The sequence below is a fragment of the Furipterus horrens genome, unplaced genomic scaffold (genome assembly GCF_987537825.1).
Source record: "Furipterus horrens unplaced genomic scaffold, mFurHor1.1.pri manual_scaffold_3, whole genome shotgun sequence".
NCBI lineage: Eukaryota > Metazoa > Chordata > Mammalia > Chiroptera > Furipteridae > Furipterus > Furipterus horrens.
In genome coordinates, this window is record NW_028327173.1 from 168,560,482 (window position 1) to 168,580,001 (window position 19,520).

Here is a 19,520-nt window from a genome sequence, read left to right on the forward strand (position 1 = left end):
CGAGGTGAGACAGAGGATAGAGTAAGAAGAGCCCAACATTTTGGAGCTCCAAGAGGAGAGAATTGAGAGGGTGACGGAAAGAAGCCATTTGAAGAGACAGGGCTGAGAATTTTCCAAGTGATAAAGGACATGAATCCTTAGCTTGAGGAAGACATGTGCCTCTGAAGAGCAAGCACTGTGAATAAAAATAACTCCACTTGCAGATACATCCTAGAGAAACTGCAGAGCACTTCAATGACAAAGTCCACACAATGGAAAAACATGCTCAAACTGCTCAAAGAAAATGACCGAAAAGCTAGAATTTCATAGGCAGCTCAACCCGCATTTAAGAGTAGGGCAAAATAAAGGCATTTTCATACAAGTGAAGCATAAGAGAGTGGTTGCCTGTAGACTCTCCTGGAAAAAACTACTAAAGAGACCCTTCAAGAAGAAAGCAGCCAAACTGAGAAGGAAGAAGCGAGGCGTGAGAAGAGATGAGGAGCAAAGAAATCAGTAAACATGTGAGTTAAATGTAAATTGAAGTGATAACTGACTGTATAAAATGACCACGACAGTAAAACAGGATTTCCTAACCCCCAAAATGGTGTGAGGCATTTAATGGAGTTAGATCTTACCACCCCCTCAGGTTCCCCCACTGCAGCCAGTCCCTCGGGTCTTCAGTTGCTGACCGCCCTCAGCCGGCCCCGTGCAGACTGACCCCACTGGGCCAGAGCAGTCCGTCTTCCCAGCCAACCTGACCAGGTACCCAAGTATGCTGAGCGCCCCCTGCTCCCCCAGCTCCCCCGTAGACCAAAGCCACAGCCCAGTCAGGCCCATCAGCCATGTACCTGAAGCTTCTGGCTAATCTCCCACTTCTGGGTTTGGATGAAAACTACACCGCAGGAGGTACGTGCTGGCATTCCAAGCTGCCACTGAAAGGGCTAGAAGACACCCTGGGGGAACGCTGACTACGGGGAACAGGACAGGAGGTCTGGGCAGGCAAATTCTCCTCCTTGCTGGTTACTCTGAGACCTGCTTGCTCCCTGTTGCTCATCAGGAGAAGCCCTGAATACCAAGGGGATGCACCTGTTAAGCAACCTGCTAAGCTGTTTGCAATTTACTTGGTCAGCACAGGAACCCTGCCTTTGATTAAGGAGAACCAGTGGTTTTCAAAGTGTGGTTCCCAGTCCCACAGGCATGAGCATCACCTGGGAACTTGTTAGAAATGCAAATTCGCCAGCCCCAACCCCAAATCTTCTGAACTGAGACTCTGAGGCTGGGGCCTAGGACTCTGTGTTAGAACAAGTCTTCCCAATATTAGGTTTTCAGGTGTTCAGTAAAACGTTTGAATGGATTGTGATTTGTGATACTGTGGTGTTTGTGTGGAACTTGTGATAAGCATTACTACTGCTTACTAAATACTCTGGCCCTCTGCCTTCAGCACAGGCCAGAGCCCTCTTCTCTCTGCCATGGCAACAAGCAAAACTGCAGAGAGTTGCTGCTCCATTAGCCTGGGTCCTGGGGTGAGAGAGATAAGGAGCAGGCCATGGCTAGTCCACAATGGACACATAATATGAAAAAGAAACAAAACTTTACTGTTTTAAGCCACTGGGGGTTGGGTGCTGTCTGTTACTGCAGTATAACCCAGTCCCATTCAGTCTGATATGGGCTAATATTTTCTTTCTTTCTTTCTTTTTCAATCCTCACCAGAGGATATGTTTATTGATTTTGGAGAGAGAGCAAGGGAAGGAGAGATGAGAGAGGGAGGGAGAGAAATATCAATGTGAGAGAGAAACATTGATTCATTGCCTCTTATATGTACCCCAAATGGGGATCAACCCACAACTTTTGGTGCATGGGACAATGCTCCAACCAACTGAGCCACCCAGCCAGGGTTGGGCTAATATTGTCAAACAATAGAGCTTTGCAAAATGCCTCAAACCCCTACCATGTGACTTAAAATGAGCTCTGTCTGCAGAGGTAAAGATGCCCACTTCCCTATCTCACAAGAAAGGAGAAAGAAAGAAGGAAATGTGCTTGTGCCCAGTGAGCCTCAGCAAATATCCGATGCCTGGGCAACCAAGGAGGAACAGAACTCGGCTTATCTGTAGATAATGGGAGGGTGTGGGCAGCTCTGGTGTAGATGGTTCTAGAAGGGCTGCTGAGGGTGGCAGTTCTGGGGCAGAGGAAATGGTACAAAGAAAAATAGTGCCACCTGCATCTGCATCAAGCTTTATGCTTTCCAGGACACTGTCATTCATTGTTTCATCTTTCTTCCCTCCGCACACAGAGATGATCCATTCTATACCCAGTGGGACCAGAGAGGCAAAGGGACTTACCCAAGATTGCACAGCGAGTTACTGGTAGAGTTAGCCAAAGCTTTCACTCCATGGCCAGAGTCCTACCATAAGCTGAGAAACAAGGCTCCAGGAAGGTGGCTTTGGAAGGAGGTCGATGTCCCCATGCCCCTTCTCAGAGCACAGGTGATGTTTTTGTGTAGGGTCCTGAGGTCTCTCAACACTGGATGAGTTCTCACCAGGTTCTGGTGAACTTGGAGGTCCTCTGGCCTCTGGACAGTGGAGAGGGAGGGGTGGAGGGGCAGAGGCTGCAGGGCTTCGGCTCCTGAATGCTCCCAGGTTTACGAGCTTCTCATCTGGCTCCAGCATCCTGGGCATGACCCTTCACACTCTCACTACCATTTCTCCCTCTGTCGAGTGCCGCAACCCTGGGTCTCCATTCTCTCAGACAGATGCCAAAGCCCACACCGGGCTGACACCAATTTGTTATGGATTGAACTGTGTCCTCCCCAAACTCACATGTGGAATTCCTAACTAACCCCTGGGACCCCCAAATGAGACCTTATTTGGAGATACGTCTCACAGAGGTAATCAAGTTCAAATGAGGTCATTAGGCTGAGCCCTAATCCAATATGACTGGTATCCTTATAAAAAAGGAAAGTTTGGGGACTGACACCCACAGGGGGGGAATGCCATGTGGAGAACAGAGTTACACTGCCACAAGCCACAGAACCCCCAGAAGCTAGGACAGAGGCCTGAACAGAGCTGTCATAGCCCCCAGAAGGAACCAACCCTGCCTAAACTGTATCTCAGGCGTCTAGCCTCCAGAGCCGAGACAATAAATCCCTGCTGTTTAAGCCACCTGGGCTTCGAGCTTCAGTGCTTTGTAAGAGCAGCCCTAAGAAATTAATAATTGCCCCACCCAGCCAGCCTCACCTCCCCTTCTCCCTGCCCAGACCTGCTCACCATGGCCAGGCCAGCCACCTCTCTCCCCTCCATGCTCAGGCCCAGCTCCACGTCTTTGCTGATGGGGTTCCCTCTCCCACCCACCCCAAAATGCCCAAGATTGCACAGCGAGTTACTGGTAGAGTTAGCCAAGGCTTTCACTCCATGGCCAGAGTCCTTCTGCCATAAGCTGAGAAACAAGGCTCCAGGAAGGTGGCTTTGGAGGGAGGTCAATGTCCCCATGCCCCTTCCCAGAGCACAGGTGATGTTTTTGTGTAAGGTCCTGAGGTCTCTCAACACTGGATGAGTTCTCACCAGATTCTGGATGCCCTTCCATCCAGCTCAAACCCCATGAAGTCCCCCACCCCCACCCCCACCCCCAACCAACCCCCGCCAAAGGACTGCAGGTCATTCTCTCCTGCCTGAGTTGGTCCGTTCTGTCTAGCGTTTCTCACGGTCCCCCGCCGGCTGTTATCTAATGGCCTCCTGTGTGACAGACTTGCCTTCCAAACAAGACTGTAGGTTCCATGAGGGCAGGCGCTATTGCTGACACTTCTATCCAGCAGCAGGGCTGTGGCCGGGCGACAGTAGGCCTGTAATAACTACTGGGTTGAAACACCCTTCCAGGGCATCCCCCTTCATCCTTCCGTGTGTAGCTGATTCTCATTAACATTTGGTAAGTGGGTGTGGCTAAAAAGATAGCCTCTCCTCTTTGCCCTACCCTACTTTATAAAGATGCCTGCCAGGCAGGGAAAGACAAATACCATATGATCTCACCTACAAGAGGAACCTAATGAACAAAACAAACAAATGAGCAAAATAGAACCAGAGACATGGAAACAAGGACCAGACTGACAGTGACCAGAGGGGAGGGGGGAGGGGGAAAAGAAGGGGAAGGGTCTAGTCAAGGAACTAATATAAATGACCCAGGGACATGGACAACAGGGTGGGGATTGACTCTGTAGGAGAGGAGGTATGTGGGGCAGGGGAGAGCAAGGGTGGGGACGGATTGGGACAACTGTGAAAGAACAACAATAAAAGAAGGCAAAAATAGAAATAGAATTAAAATAATAAAAGATGCCTATCAAAACAACTACAACACTCTGTTGCAGGTATTTCTGTACCAGACCACCTCTTTCCCCTAGGCTGCAAGCTCCTCCAGGCAGCAACCACCTCTCCTTTGCATGTACATCCCCTGCATTTGCCTAATAGTAAGCAACCAGTGTAAGCTGGATGGGTGAACACGAGCATATGGCAGAAGCTACTTACCATGGGTCCAAAGACCCAGTAAGGGTTTCAAAGGACCCATGAACCCCCCAAATTGTGTGCAAAGGGCCATGTGTATGTGTAGGTTTATACATGCAGTGTGCATTTCTCCAGGGAGAGGGTCTGTGGATCTCTGAGAAATTAAAATAAGAGCTAAGACTAAAAAAATGTTATGACCCAAAAGTGAGGGAAAAGGGAGCTGAAATTTACTAGGCCCCTATTCTGTGCCTGGTGATTTAGGTACTACTATCCTGATTTTATATGAGTGGAAACTGAGGTTCAGAGAGGTGATATCATGCCTATTCTAAGTGATTCAGAGCAGACTCTGGAAGTAGACAGTCTGGGTTCAAATTCCAGTTCTGGCTGAGCTACAGAGTGATTAAGTATATTGACCAAAATCACACAGCTAAAAAGTGGTGATCTTGGTCAAGTTACTTAAATGCTCCATGACTCAGTTTCCCTACCTGTAAATGGGGAGAAAGCAGGGTCCCTACCCCATAGGATGTTGTGAGGAGCTGATGTGATGATGGATGTAAAGGGGTTAGAGTGGTGCCTGGCATGGGGTGTGGCCTCTGCAGATGACAATGAGGACACAGAGGAAGACGCTGGGAGTGGCAGAGTTGAGGTCCACCCTGGGACTCTGGCCTTTCTCTGTCTTCACCACCAGCACCCAGCAGGCCACAGGCCCCATTTCACTGCGGAATCTCTCCTGTTCCCTCCTTGGAAAAGCCTTCTGTCCTGAAAGCGGCTTTCCGAGCTTGGCTTCCTGGGTGGACGGGCCTGTGGCCACCAGCCTGGCGGGCAGTGTCTGGTGGTTATGTAAGGAGGAGGTGGCTGGTTATGAGCTGCCTTCCCAGTCAGCAAGACCAGGCCTGTGCAATCAGGACACATAGCACTTTGCCCTGTTCTTCATTTTCCAAGAGCTGGACCAACCCCCACTAATGGAAATTAGAAGGGGAAGGTGCTCATCGGTCCCTGAAGCCCCATGCTGTTGTTCAGACTCCCTTTATAATTTCCCTGAGCCTGTCACTCCCTTTATAATTGAACTCTGAGCTCAAAAGGGCTGCTCACATCTATCCTGCTTGGGCTTTATGACTCCCGCGTCCCTCTGCCAGCCTGACCCTCACTCCACTCCAGGCAAACAGAGCATTAGCAGTAAAGCCTTGGTCCTGACCTTGCTTCTACATGTGGGTCCCCATAGTAACCCCATCCCTGGCAAGGCGCTGACCAAGGCTTTGGCCCAGCCCAATCCTCTGCATTGCTTTTTGAGTTTGCTTTGGGTGAATATCTTTGTATTTTTCCTGCAAAACCATCATTATTGACCCCATTTGCTGGAGCATTTTTCATTCATTCCTGTAATGCAATTAGAATTGAATTTCTCCAGCATTAGGAGAGATGTAACAACAATAGGGGAAAATTGTCATTTCATTCCCAACATCAACACTCCCACTCTGCCCAAATTCTCTCTCTGGTGCTACTTTGCTCTACCCACCCAGACTGCAAGGAGAATACTAACAAGAAAAATCAGCCTTGAAATCTGCTTCCAAACACAGAGACAGAAGCTGTGGGGGCAGATTCTTCTCTCAGTAATTAAACGGGGGCCTCCCAGCTTCTCTGGCAGTCTCCTGCAGTTGAGGGAATGAATCTTCTAATGCCCGCTGGAAAGCCCCAGCCTGGCGCCATCCACCAGTCAGAGGTGAGTGGGGAAAGAGTTCCTAAGCCAGTCTCCCAGAGAGGTTCGGTGACTTGCCTGACACCACGAGCCTGGGGAGCTAAGACCAAAAACCTGATCTGCAGGATCTTACTCCTGGGTGTCTCCCACTGTACCACAGTGCCACCACGCAGAGGGCCTGCAGCCTCCAGTAACTCAGCCCCTGTCTCTGGGCACACTAAGGCTTCAGTCTTCTGAGCCACTTTGGACAAAAAGGAAAGAGGTAACAAGTGTCTTTCATGAATCCACTTTTTCTTCAGTGTGTTCCAATCCTTTTTTAAAAATGCTCCCATTTCCTGGAACAGGTCCCTTGTGGTGTCTTACTCTTGCCATTCTCCTTCTAGGTTCCATGATCTTGCCACGTAATAATCCAGCCTGCCTTCCTTCTTCTCATCCATCTATCCATCCACCTCTCCATTCATTTATCCATTCAGCTCCCCTCCCATCCAGCAAAGCCTTCTTGAGCACCTACTATGGTCTTACCTCTGTGTCAAGCACTCAGCCCTTCTTCCCACTGTCCCCCAGGGCACCTGCTCCACAGTGTTGACTTCTCTCCTGACCCTTTCAGAGCCTAGACCCGACTTGCTTCCATCAACCCTCTTAGGAGGTTGATCTCATAGACAAGTATGTGCTAATGTATTTATATAAGACCCATTGTTCCCTCCAAGCTGGCAGAAGGCAAGGACTTCTGGAGTCTGTGGGTCAGCTGAGACCTGTGACCCAAGGCCTGGAATGACAGCTCTACCTCTTTTCCTCTCATTCCCCTCCCTGCCTTCCCATCCCCACTGAGGCCAGAAGAGAGGCAACCCCTACGTACGTATGCAGAAGTCTCCATTCTCGTAGTAGCCAGGGCAGCACTGGGACCTCCGCCGGTACATGGTCCGGAGGCCGCGCCGATACGCTGTCTTATAGCTGATCCTGAGGCACAAGGGAGAGAGCCACTTGAAAGTATTGAAAATCAATCACTCCTGTTAGAATGATATTTCTGTTAAGCTATATCGAGGATGCTATTCAATAATTACTTTAAAATGTGTGGTGGCTTCGAATATGAAGGAACACAATAAAGAATAATCAATGGCAGAATCTGTGCTGTTATACCTGCTGACTTTTTCCCAATCTCTTCAGAGTGATATTAGAAGGGTTACAGAAGATACTGTCTGGAGTGACACTGGAGGGTAACCAGGGACTTCTTAAAACTTCCAGACCTTGGACTGGAGGGGCCCAAGGGGTGACTTGGGTGGGGCAGGGGCTCTTAGAGTTTCTATGCCCACTGCCACCACTCCAACAAGCAGACTGCTTATGAGCACCATGGAAATCAGTCCACCCACTTGGAGAACTGAAGCACAGTCATCAAAAGGACCCTCTGAGTCTGACTCAGTCCCAGAGGCAGGTTAATCTCTCCCACACCAAAATTAACGCCTCCTGGGGACAAACTTTGCATGTCATCCCTGGGAGGGCTCCAGCCAAACTGTGGTCTGCAAAGGAGTAAGCTAGGGCCCAGAGAGTAGAGGAAGTTCTGGACTGGGAGTCAGAGACCTGGGTTCCAGTTCTTACTGGACGTGGGTGTCAGAGCGACTGATAGGGAAAATCTCATTCCATTCCCTTCTTGAGGCAGGTAGCTGCTTCGTTATGCCCCTTCATTTTATTTCTTTTTTAGAATTTCTATTGTTACTTAATTTTATGTACCCCTGCCCCATTTTGTTCTATGGATGAGAAAACTAAGATTCAAAGAAGTTGATGACTTGCTCGAGGTCACACAGCTAAACAGATTTAGAGCCAGGATTCAAATCCAAGTCAGTCTAATTTCAAAACTACTACGTTTAACCTGTGTGCCAGTTCCCACAGAGTGGCTTGCTGGGTATATGGGAAGGCCGTAATAACAAAGCAAGGAAAGGGAAATGGATGGTGTGAGGGTTGAGTCTACAAAGGGAATCAACATGGGATATTAATAGGCAAAGTCCCTTCTGCACACATAGGGTTAAAATGGGGGTGATCTGAAGTGGCCGTTAAGGACTAGAGAGAGAAAGTAACTTCTCAAGGTCATGTCTTGTAACTAGGACTCAACCCCAAGTCTTCGGGCCTTGAAGCCAGAGCTCTCTTACCCCATCCCAGCACCTTGGGGTAGCCTGCCCTGCAGACCCCTGCTCTGCGAACAGAGCAGCAGGGATGGGTCATGGGAGATGCCGACAGCCTGCTTTCCACGGGGGGCCAGGCCAACTAGGGAAGGGAGTCCCACCATACAGGTGCCCAATCCTTAAAGCTCTCGCTTTATGACAAATGACAGTGTGGGACTCTGGGGAAATCTGTGATATTTGGGAATGTTGTAAAGTAAGGTCATTCTACTTTGTCAAAAGCCATAATAAAAGGTAAGCCGACTTCAAAGTGAAGCTACTCTCCCGGCATAGGCAGGCAGCTCCTGGCAATTTCAGGGGTGGTGTTAGCCTCTCAGATAAAGAACAACTTGGGGTTGACTCAGAAGTCATCCTTGCACCAAACAGGGTTCTCCCCTAGCACTCCAATGGGGTGGTGGTCTTGACATCATTACAGCCTCACAGAAGAGAGATATACCCACTGCTTCTGGGTTTCTCATCCCTGCTTGTTCCCAGTGCTGGGGTGGGAAGCAGGAGAGGGAAGGAGCCGGGGGCCAGGCTGCATTCCACACCGAGGCAGACTGATGGTGCAGCTGTCAGCATGCACACTCCAGGTCATCAGGAAGGCTGCAAGGTGACTCAATAATTTAGCAAAATAATTCATGTTCCAGGAATGCAGTCTATTTTAATAAGCATCCACTCACTCACCCTTCCCCAGCAGTGATAGACGGCAGCCCCAGCCTCCAAGTACCCAAAAAGCCACGTCTCAGAGCAAACTTGGCTCTGGCACAGAGGCTGACAGGCTCATGGAGGGAGCGGGACTTCTATTTCTGACTCTGCCTTTGACCAGGGCCATAGGCAGCTAGCTTGGCACAACTTGGGGGGTTGGAAGGGGGCATTTGGTCCCACCTCCTTATTTCACAGCCAAGGGCTAGAGAAAGGGGATGCAGTAATGGCTGCATAGCTCTTGTTGGACCAACCCTCCTGCAAAGAGTTATACAATCTGGGGAAAATATAAAAAACAACTACCTGAAGGCACTAGAGAGAGGACAAAGGTGGACACTGGAGGGGAGTAGACACTTGGAAGAAGGGAATGACATCAGGCCAAGTTAGTCCAAGGGCAGACACCAGTCAACAATAAATACTCCAGGTGGCTAAAATTCAGATAGAAGACACACGGCCTTACTGTCTTGAAGAACCAGAGAACAAGTCCAGGGTGGACCCAGCAACTACAAAGGGAAAAGAGAAACCCCAGAAAGAAGAGAGCTACAAAAAGGAAGCCCGTATTCTTGGTGAAATCTCTGCTCAATCTTCTGGCCTTTGAATAACATGTGTGGAGAGAAGGTTCCAAGCAGTCCAGGTAAGGCTAAAAATATTGGACTTTCAGAGTTTGGAAATTCAATTCAGCCAAGTTAACTGACTGCTAAAACAAACAAACAAACAAACAAACCAGCAACAACAAACGATTCCTCTCTGGAGGAATAAAAAAGAATTAAGTCTCTGCTCTCTCCATTGTTCACGATGTCTAGCATACAATTCTAAATTACTAGACATATAAAGATACTAGAAAATATTACCTACATAAGAGTAAAGACAACCAATGAAGACCAACCCTGAGATGACTCAGATGCTGGATTAACAGGCAAGAATTTTTAAGTGGTTATTATATATATGCTCTTGTCTTACAGGAAGTTACCAGCAAAACCTCAAACAATACCAGGACTTTGGTTTTTCTGTATAGAGCAAATCTCCCCATCCACATGTTATGCACCATGATTCCTGCATAAATCCCAAAGAGGGAGTAGGCCCACAAGGAGGAAGCAAAAGAAATCTGGAACCAACACAGATGCTCAGCAACTGGGAAATGAGCCTTCTAGATGGCCTCTTACTCATTCCCTCACTTAACACTTTGTCTGCTGGTCTTTCAAACCCTCAAGTAACAATGCCACCTTGTCTGGGTCTAACACCTCACTTTCCTCCATTATCCTGTGCACTTTTCAAAGTACTTTCATACTCCTGACCTCAATGGACCCTGTACGTAGGTAAGGCAAGGATCATTCTATGTTTGATGAGTACATGGGGATCTCAAAATAAAGTGATTTGCCCAAGGTCATCCAGCAAAACATGTCCTTTCTTCCTTCATGTCCTGTCTCCCCCAGTACATGGGAGCATGTCATGATTTACAGGAGGCTGAGACAAGGGAGCAGGATACCCATGTGCGGTCGTTTAGATGCTGAGAGGGTCCTGACTTCTAGCCTGCACACTGTTCTCCAAGCCAGATACCCTGGCATGAGGCTACATCTGCTCTGAGTAGGGGTGGGGTGGGGGTTGTCCTAGGTTGTATCCCCCCCACCCCCCCAGAAGCAGACCTGAGACAAGAATTCAAGGACAAGTAGTTTAATTTAGGAGGTAATCCTAGGAAGCACTAGGAGGGAAATGGGAAAGTGAGACAGGGAAATTAAGGCAGCCAGTTTAGGGTATGCTATTGCGCAGGCTACTGCTACAGGTAACTGAGGACATCTGGGATACAGTGTAGAACACACTCAGAGATGGCCCCTCTATTCTCAGGGAAAGAAAGCTGGGGTATTTACCTACAAACTCCCTGCCTGTTACTGGCTGAGTAATGTCCCTAAGGGGCATTAATTCTCTGGCATTTCTGGCCTGCCCTGCCTGTAAGCTCCTCTGGTCAGAAAGAAGCCCCGATCAGAGCATCTCAGGGATTCAGTGTGAAGAGGGAGTACCAAGGGGATATAGGCAGTGCCCTGACCACATATGCTATAGGGGCCTTTTACTAACTGGCAAAAAGGCAAACCCTGAGGGCCCGGCACCCTTTCCTGCCCGGTCATCTGTGAGAGGTACTCACCGGTGCCTGGTGCACTTGAACCAGTTGAGGATGTCTGTGCATCGTGTGTAGTAGATCTGGTCAAAGGGGTGTGCATATGATTCTTGGACAGTCACGGCATAGCTGAGAACCAGACAAGAGATAGAAGCTACAGTCAGCACTTGGGAGGCTGAGCTGATATTCAGGATGGGGTCTCCCTCCCCAGGGAAGCCAGGCCATAGACAAGTGTCGAGGGGCTCCAACACCCTCTCTCCCTACCGCCCCACTCTTTTCCTCCTGCTGTTGGCATTAAAACCTGCCTGATCCACGGTTGGATCCAGGACACATGCCTTGTTACCCTTTAGCCCGGCTCATTTTCTGAAATTCTAGTTCATTTGTTCAATTAACAGAGAAAGAATAAAGGAGGGTTTAGGTTTATTCTCTGTCGCTTTGGAAAGTAGAGCCAACAAATTTTAAAACAGTTGTTCATACCTTTATGGTTTTCAGAGCACCTGCATGGAAGTTAATCTTTGTAGCAACTGTGTGAAGTAAGTGGTCCCATTTTACAGTGAAGAGACTAGGGCTCAGAGAGAGGGGACTTGCCCAGGTCACACAGCTGGTAGCTATAACTGCCAATACATAGTAAGTGCCCTGCCTTAACTGTTTTAAACCCTTTTAATCCTCACACAATCTTATAAGGTAGGTGACATTGCTATATCCTCATTTCACAGATGACAAAACTGAGCATCAGAGAGGGTAAGGGACTCCCCTAAAGTCACCAGTTACCTTTGCCCTATTATGTCTCTTGTGTAGCTGTGGGTACATCGAGGACATGCCCCAGGCCTGCCGATCAAAGTGGTAGCTCATCTTCCTGCCTGTTAGCTGTAAACCTGGACCAATGAGTGGAAGGCACAGGGAAGCAGGTTTCAATGTCGTGAAAGCAAGCCTTCGCACCTACCCATCCCTGGCGGGACTTGTATGAAAAGGCAGCCAAGCCGGGACATAAAGCAAACACTCACACTTCCTGTGAAGGCTGGGAGAGGATGTCAGCTGAGATCTCAGGAATTAATTTTTATGTATGTTGGTACTATTCAGTGTTTTTCTCCCAGAAGGCTCATTGACCTGGGCCAGATGGCCAGGTCCAGGCTATAAAAGCCCGTCTGCTTTGCCAGAGGAAACTGCTGGTTTACTTGCAAGAGGGCTGAGCAGGCCAGCTCCCTGACTGTGTCCATAGCAGGCCCTCTGACGCCAGAAATGTCAAAGGTCTAGAATTCAGAGGGAGGCCAGGATCAGTCAGCCATGCCTAGGAGGGAGTCAGGGTGGTGGGACATTCTGTTTCTCTGATGCCCTGAGGCTGTAGGAGGGCCTTCGGTGAGCCTCCACCCAGCCAAGTGTGCCGGAGGCACACATCTGTGCAGTAGTGGCCCAAAGCTTTGTTTGATCTCCAGGCTTGGAGAAATGGGGGCAACCCTACACACACCCTAGCTTCCCAAGGCCCCTTCCAACTCCAACATCCCATGACCCCGTGCTCTGACACTTCACTTAGCGGCAGGAGAATGAGTGGATAAGAGTGCATGGGCTCTGGGCCAAAGCTTACCCCTGTCACTTGTTAGCAGCGTCTCCTTATGCTTATAACACTCCTACAAGCCTCCTTTTCCTCACCTGTGAATCTGTGCTAAATGTTACCAGGGACTTGTAGTTATTGTGAGGATTAAGGAGGATAATAACAGTATCTGTGTCTCAGCGTGGTGGGAAGATAATACACGTAAAATGATTAACAGGTGCATAGGAAATGTCTAATAGATACTGGCCATCATTATTACAAGACTGGCAATAATTTACTTCCTGTGCTAGGCACTGAGGAATATTTCCTCCTAGATCATGGTAGGGGAGACAGAGCAAGACCCCCACACAGAATGGACTCCTTGCCTTTGTTGAGGGTTCAGGCACCCCCAGAATTGAGGGGTCAGTGAGTGCTCAGAAAAAAGGCATCGCCCTAACAGAAGGGGCATGGTGGGTGTCACGGGGAACAGAGCTGGCTCTGCAGGAATGCCCTGAGCCCAGCAGGTCTGGCAACAAGACCCTGAACCAACTCCAAGTGTCTGGGGTGAAGTGTGTGCCCCTGGTTTCATAGCTGGATGGTTTAACATGCTCATTTGCCAAAATGCTAATGAGGGGCCAGATTAATCTTACAGAGCTGGGCTTTACTAGCCAGGGGAGGTCTTTCCACTGGATTTTTATGGTGGAGGAGTATAATTAATGAGGAGCTGCCAGAAGCACTAATCCAATTGGGAAATTCTCCCTAAGCGGTCTCCAGGGACTGGGGTGTGTTTCTGGAATGACACAGACTAGATCCATCTATGTGCAACCGGCTCAGCTGGAAAGGCCAAGAAAAAGCAGGTTCTTGCTATCACAGAGGTGTCATTGCAGAGTCTACTCCCTAGGGGTTAAAGAAACCCAGGGGATCCCCAGACCCCATTTTAGCTGTTAGGGTCACTCTTTGTTCTCTCATCAAAGCTAATATTCAGCTGATAGCCTCGTCAACCTGAAATGCCAGCTCCATGCAGGCTGGATTCAGAATATTTTCACATTCCAAATTTATTCACATTGGACAGGTTTAGAAACTTAAGAAAGCTTGGTTTAAGTTTGATCCACTGGTGCAAATGGGACCCAGAGAAGAGGGAAGTCAGGGTGGGCTTCCTAGAGGAGAGGGACCTGGCTGGAGGCAGTGGGAAAGGCAGAGGTAGGCAGAAGGGAAAGAGGCATGCTTGGGGCTGGGATACAGCAGAGACATGGGCAGGTGGCAACTGTGTCTCAACTGGGACAGGTGGACAAGACAGGGTTGATGAGACTAGAGTCCCAAAACCAGAGACTAATATAGAATTCCACCCGATCTCTTTCTTTCTCTCTCTTTGAAATAAAGGTTTAAGTTTACAACAAGAAGACCAAGGGCCCTGAATCACCTCACAATCACATGGTAAGCTTATGAAAAATACACATTCCTGGACTCTACCCTAGACCTATGGAATCAGTCTTGTGGGCTAGGACCCAGGAGACTCAGTGTTTCATTCACATTTCCAGGGAGCCTGGTGTACATTAAAATTTGCGATAACCATTTCCTCCAAAGCCAGAGTTGTCAACAAGAAAAGGCAATAACTGAGCACTTTGGTGAAACTGGTTCCCTGACCTTCCAATAAGCCTGAGAAGCAGAGGTTATTATCCCTCAACTTTACAGAGGTGGAAGTAGGCTCAGAGTGGTTCAGAGACATTCCCCAAATCATAGAGTTAATCATTGAAAAACTCTAGACTGGAATGAACCAAAGTCTACTCATCATAGATCTTGTATTCTTCCCACATCACCTGAAAGGGGCACACTGCCTCCTGCTCCAGCCTCAACTCTGTAGGGACTCCTCATAGAGCCCAGTCACTAAAAGTCACTCTGGTGCAGGCACTGTCCCTCTCCCCCATCACCCAGTTCCTCCAGGGCCCTGGGTGAAGTGCCCTTCCCTGTGATGGGGCTGGGACATTCACTCTCACAGGCATGGAGCATGGACACCCCCTCCTCATCGCCTGTTCTCCTCCACCATCTGCTTCCCCCATTGGGCCCTCATGTTAATTTTATTCATTTGATTTATTAGCATCTAAGTGGCAGAGTTGTCCTGGTCAGCATGGCCAATGAATTCCAGGGTTTAATTTGGTTTTTCCTGATTGGGTCTCTGGTCACTGTCGTTCTGCTCACCCAAATCAATACTTTAACCTTGTGCTTCAAAGTCAGGCTGCCTGCAGGGCCCCGGCCTGTTCCCCCAGGACCTAGTGCCACCGCTGGCTCATCTGCCTCTGCCCTCAGCTGCCCTTTCCCTGGCAGTCCTCCGACCACCGCTAGATCCGAAGCAGCAGGGCCCTCACCCTCCACCCATCTCCACAGGGCAGGCTGCTGACTATTCACGTGTCCAAGATGCTGCATTGTCTCCAGTCCTGGGAGACCAGGAAAGATATCACAGCATCAGAGAACAGCACATCTGGACCGGAACAACTCAGTGCACCCCACCTGGCTATGGATGGGCATTGAGCCCCGCTGGACCTCTACTTCCTCGTCTGTGAAATGGCTAGGAAGTGGGAATGCAGGGAGGAGCATGAGTATGTTGTCAACTATCAGACTGCATCATTTAAGTTGCCTGTCACTCAGCCCCCTGCACCCTGACCTCCCACTACACTGAGTCTCAGACAGAACCTACATGGCTTTATCCTGTCTTTCAGCATCTGGGCTGCCTCTCCCACTGGACTGCAGGCCCTTGGTGGACAGCTTCTGTACCTCTTGCCTCTGCTTTTGTACCAACAGTGCGAAGCCCAGGTGAGGTACCCAGGAGTCCCTGGCCATCTGAGACCCATATCTTACCTCTCCCAGTGGCTGCACACATTGGGGTCCTCAGGGTTCAAAGAGAGGACAGCTTGCAGGAGGGAGAAGACAATGAGTCCTGTCACTGAGAGTGCCATCCCAGGCCCTGTGCAGGAGAACAAAGAGGCAGCGTCATTAATCAGCCTGGCTTCCCAGGCATCTGTTTGGCGCTGAGACTTCTCACATGAATTGGCTAAGCAGACTGGCTAAGCAGACGAAGTTTCCCATCATTGTCATGTAATGAGCATTTGATATTTTTACACTTGCAGTCTTTGACTAACATGGTAACACTTCACGGGTTCTGCGTAAGCAGGGAGGAGGAAGCCTGACTCAGGGAAAAGTCACAATTCTAAGCTAGGGCTTCTAAAAGTTTTCTGGCTCACGGACTACTTTGAGAATCTAATGAAAGTGGAGATCTCCTTCCCAGAAAAATGCCCCCATATGCAACATGTGGCTATGACTTCAGGGTGCCCTTAGGCCGCTGAGTACATCCTTGGACCAAGAACCCTTTACTCAACTACTTTAAAGGCAAGGCCCTCTCTCTGTTCTGTGCTTTGCCCATTTACTTCCTCTCCCTACACACCCCCTGCCATGAAGAAAGAGACATAAGGTGTCTGGTGTGGCCCTGGGGGAGCCAAGCTGAGAAAACCCTTCCAGGCAGCTCTGATCATGCAAGCCACCCAGGAAGTGCACCTTGCTTCTCTTGCTCCTATGGGATAGAGTCACTGACAGCCAGAGTGACGTAAATCTCTGCATGGCGTTCCCACCATGGGTAGCCTGGTAGAGGGGCTTTAAGGAGGCAGCTTGTTGAGTTTGATCCAGGCCCTTGAAGTGACAGCCTCTGCCAGGTAGGTGTTAAGTGTGCCTGCAAAGAATGCCAACCCCCTTGGTCCCCTACACTGAGGATTTCCCTACAAAGGGCTCTTCAGAGAAGAGTGGCTGAAATGACCCCTGAGGCTCCTTCCTGCCCTCGTATCCCAGGACTCCATGGTCCTACAGCCTTAGAGAACTGCCCAAGGGTTCCCACCTAGTGAAGGTGCAGGGGACCCCAGAGCCACCTCTGGGGACCTGGAATTCCTGTATGCTCATACATTGGCTATACTGAATGGACACTATGACTCAGAAAGATGGCACTATTTTTCATGTGTACATAGATGCCATTGTGATTTGATTGAAAGCTTTACAGAATTCAAAGCAGCTTTTCTTTTCAATCAGCCACACTAAAAAAGAAAAAAAAATTTTTTTAAAGCAACCTCTTGCTTTGGCGGGGTGGCTCAATTGGTTGAAACATCAACCTATGCACTGAAAAGGTTGTGGGTTTGATTCTCCGTCAGGGCACATATCGAGGTTGCAGGTTTGATCCCCAGTCAAGCCATGTATGGGAGGCAACTAATGGATGTTTCTTTCTCACACGGATGTTTATCTCTCTGTCTCTCTCTTTTTCTGTCTCTCTCTGAAATCAATAAACATATCCCTGGGTGAGAATTTTTTTTAAAAAGCAATTTCTATTACTTGGGGGTGGGGATGGTATTGAAAATATCATTGGAAAGGGGTCCCCAGCGTGAAATGAGGCTGAGGAGTTCTAGTTCATTGACCCTGAGTTCACAGGTGAGGAAGCGCTCACCCTCCTGGGGACAGAGAAGAATACCATGGATGTCGCACATGCCCTCTTTGGTACCCAGATGGAAGCTAAATGGAGCTCCTGTCTTCATGAGACGTTAGCCGTTCTCCTCCCCATCCCCAATAATTTCCTTGTTAAACTCTTTCTTAGCATCTCCTTCAAAGATAAACAAATGTCACCAATTCTGTAAAGCCATGGGGGTCCAAATTAATGAATAATGGGGTTTTTCTACTTGAAATCTGGAAATAATCTGGCTAAATGTACTCTGAAAATTGGTTAGGAGAGAGGAAAGCAATCCTGGTGTTTCTGCTTAATTTGCAGAGTCCAGGAGTGGGCAAGCCACAGCCATACCTACCTCTCCCACCTGCTCACACCCCACGCCCAGCCCTTGGAGACCTGATGCCACCTCCACAGAGTACCTTTCACAACCTGGAGTCACACAGGCTGCAGGTCATTTCAACCCATTCTCCCCAAAGAGGAGGAGATACCGCCAGGACCAGGAAGAGCCTGCCCAGGCTGCAGCACTGAGTTTTGGCAATGAGCATATTCTTCCAGGTGGGATTTGGGCTGATTAGACATCAAATAAAAATAAAATAAAATAAAATAAAATAAACAAAGGAACACCGCACTCTGAAAGGCAAGGAGTCTGAATGCCATCTGCAGAGAATGCCTTGCCTTGGTTCTCTCTATGGCCCGTCTCATTACTTTGGTCGCTCCTAGAATCTCCAGCATTCTCCTGAAAGGAACCCCCAACTGCATCTTCAAACATCAAAGTATGAGGCTACCTGGACAAGAGGACATTGTTCCTCTGGCCCCTTTTGATCTCTGGTGACAGGGAAGGGATGGGAGATGGAGGTAACTTGGATCATTGCTATAATTGGTAAGATCTTTCTATAGTAAATCTTCATAAAAACCTTTTTCTTTCAGAATCAGGCCTGGACTCTTAAGACAGTTTAGCTGACACCCACTGGCAGCAAGATATGGAGCACAGAGAGGGTGACTGGTGTTTGGATGAGCACACAGGAAGTGGAGATGGACAGGGGAACACGAGGACATAGACAGCTAGGTGGCATTTAGACCAACAGCTTAAATGTGTTAAAGCCTACAGGGTGGGGGGCTCCCCAGGATTCACACCCTCACTTGAACAGCCTCATTCCCAGCATTTGCCAAGCTCCCCATCTGAGGCTGAGACCGCCTCTGTAGTAGTGTGGCGGGGGAGGGGGTGTTGGGGGGAGAAGGACACCCAGGCTGAGGGTGAAAGAGATGACTCCTCTCTGAGACCCCCCCAGCCCCCAGACTTTTTCTCTGGACCTGGCCCAAACTACAGTCTTATCAACAGCTTTCCTTCCTGGGCTGGCTGCGCTGGTCTTCCCTCCTGCTCTTTCTCTGCCCCACCCACTACCCCCAACCTTGCTCACACTATTGGGGGAATGCCCTCAATCCCCTTCTTCCTTGACTCCGCATATCCAAATACCATCCATAGGAGGTCCAGCTCAGGCCTGGACCCTCCCTCCCCTTGTAGGGCTTGGCACCTACTGGGTGCCAGGTACATGTCACTCCCGAAGCACACAGCCCAGCCAGCGCTTATCACTCCCTGTCTTGCACTGACATCTTTCTCGCATGTTTACTTAATCTTTCCGATGTGTGTAAGCGTCTTGAAGGTGGGGTTCGGGTCCTAAGCTGAACTAGTCAATTCCTTTCGGGAACTGATTTTAGAAAAAGTGTTTCTACTTGTCTCAGACATGTCACTGAGGCAGAGTGAAGAGCAGACAAGGAGGAGTTATTCCCATACGGGGGCAACTCATGGCCATTAACTTTCATGGGGCTTCCCTGGGCTCTTTCAGAGGATGGATCCCAGAGACATATGCTTATGCAATGACTGAGGGAAAATCAATCCTGCCATAGTGTATATTAGGCCAACTCCATTCGGAGTGACAGAGGTTAACGTATCAGGCAACATCTGATTTAGGACATTAATAATTAAATAAGAAAATGCCCCTGGTTTTACTGCAGAGGAAGTGAACATGTAAATAGATGAGGGGTTCCCTTCCCTCTTGGCCATGCTCCCTGCATATTAAGAAGCAGAGGAAGGGAGTAAAGTTCCAGAGCTGGAAACATTTCTTTCCCCACTGAGGATTATGTGTGCTTTACACCTGATGAACTGGCATGGGGGTTGAAGAGGAGAGAAGGTGGCCAGGAGGCGTCACTCACATCTGCCCACAGGTGTAGCCAGTCTGCACAGCTGCCACGGCCTGAACTGATCACCTGAAGACTCCTGAAGTGCCACCTGCCTGACCAGGGCCATGCTGCGGAGGACACAAAGAAATAACTTGTGCCAGCTGCAGTCTGTTTGAGGAGACTGAAGCAGCTAGTGGATAAGTCACAGTGTGGGGC

At 49.1% G+C, this 19,520-nt stretch overlaps 1 protein-coding gene across 1 annotated transcript in view; it reads right to left on the reverse strand.

The window, feature by feature from the left end:
* Positions 1-15,605, reverse strand: part of MEGF11 (multiple EGF like domains 11) — a 224,000-nt gene extending 208,395 nt beyond the window's left edge. Inside the window, exons 1-3 of the mRNA XM_090268354.1 lie at positions 15,506-15,605; positions 11,152-11,253; positions 7,016-7,116 (exon numbers count right to left, since the gene is read on the reverse strand). Of these exons, the coding sequence (XP_090124480.1) occupies positions 7,016-7,116; positions 11,152-11,253; positions 15,506-15,603 (301 nt within the window). The 5' untranslated portion in view covers positions 15,604-15,605. The remainder of the gene's footprint in view (positions 1-7,015; positions 7,117-11,151; positions 11,254-15,505) is intronic.
* Between the last annotated feature and the right edge of the window lie 3,915 nt (positions 15,606-19,520).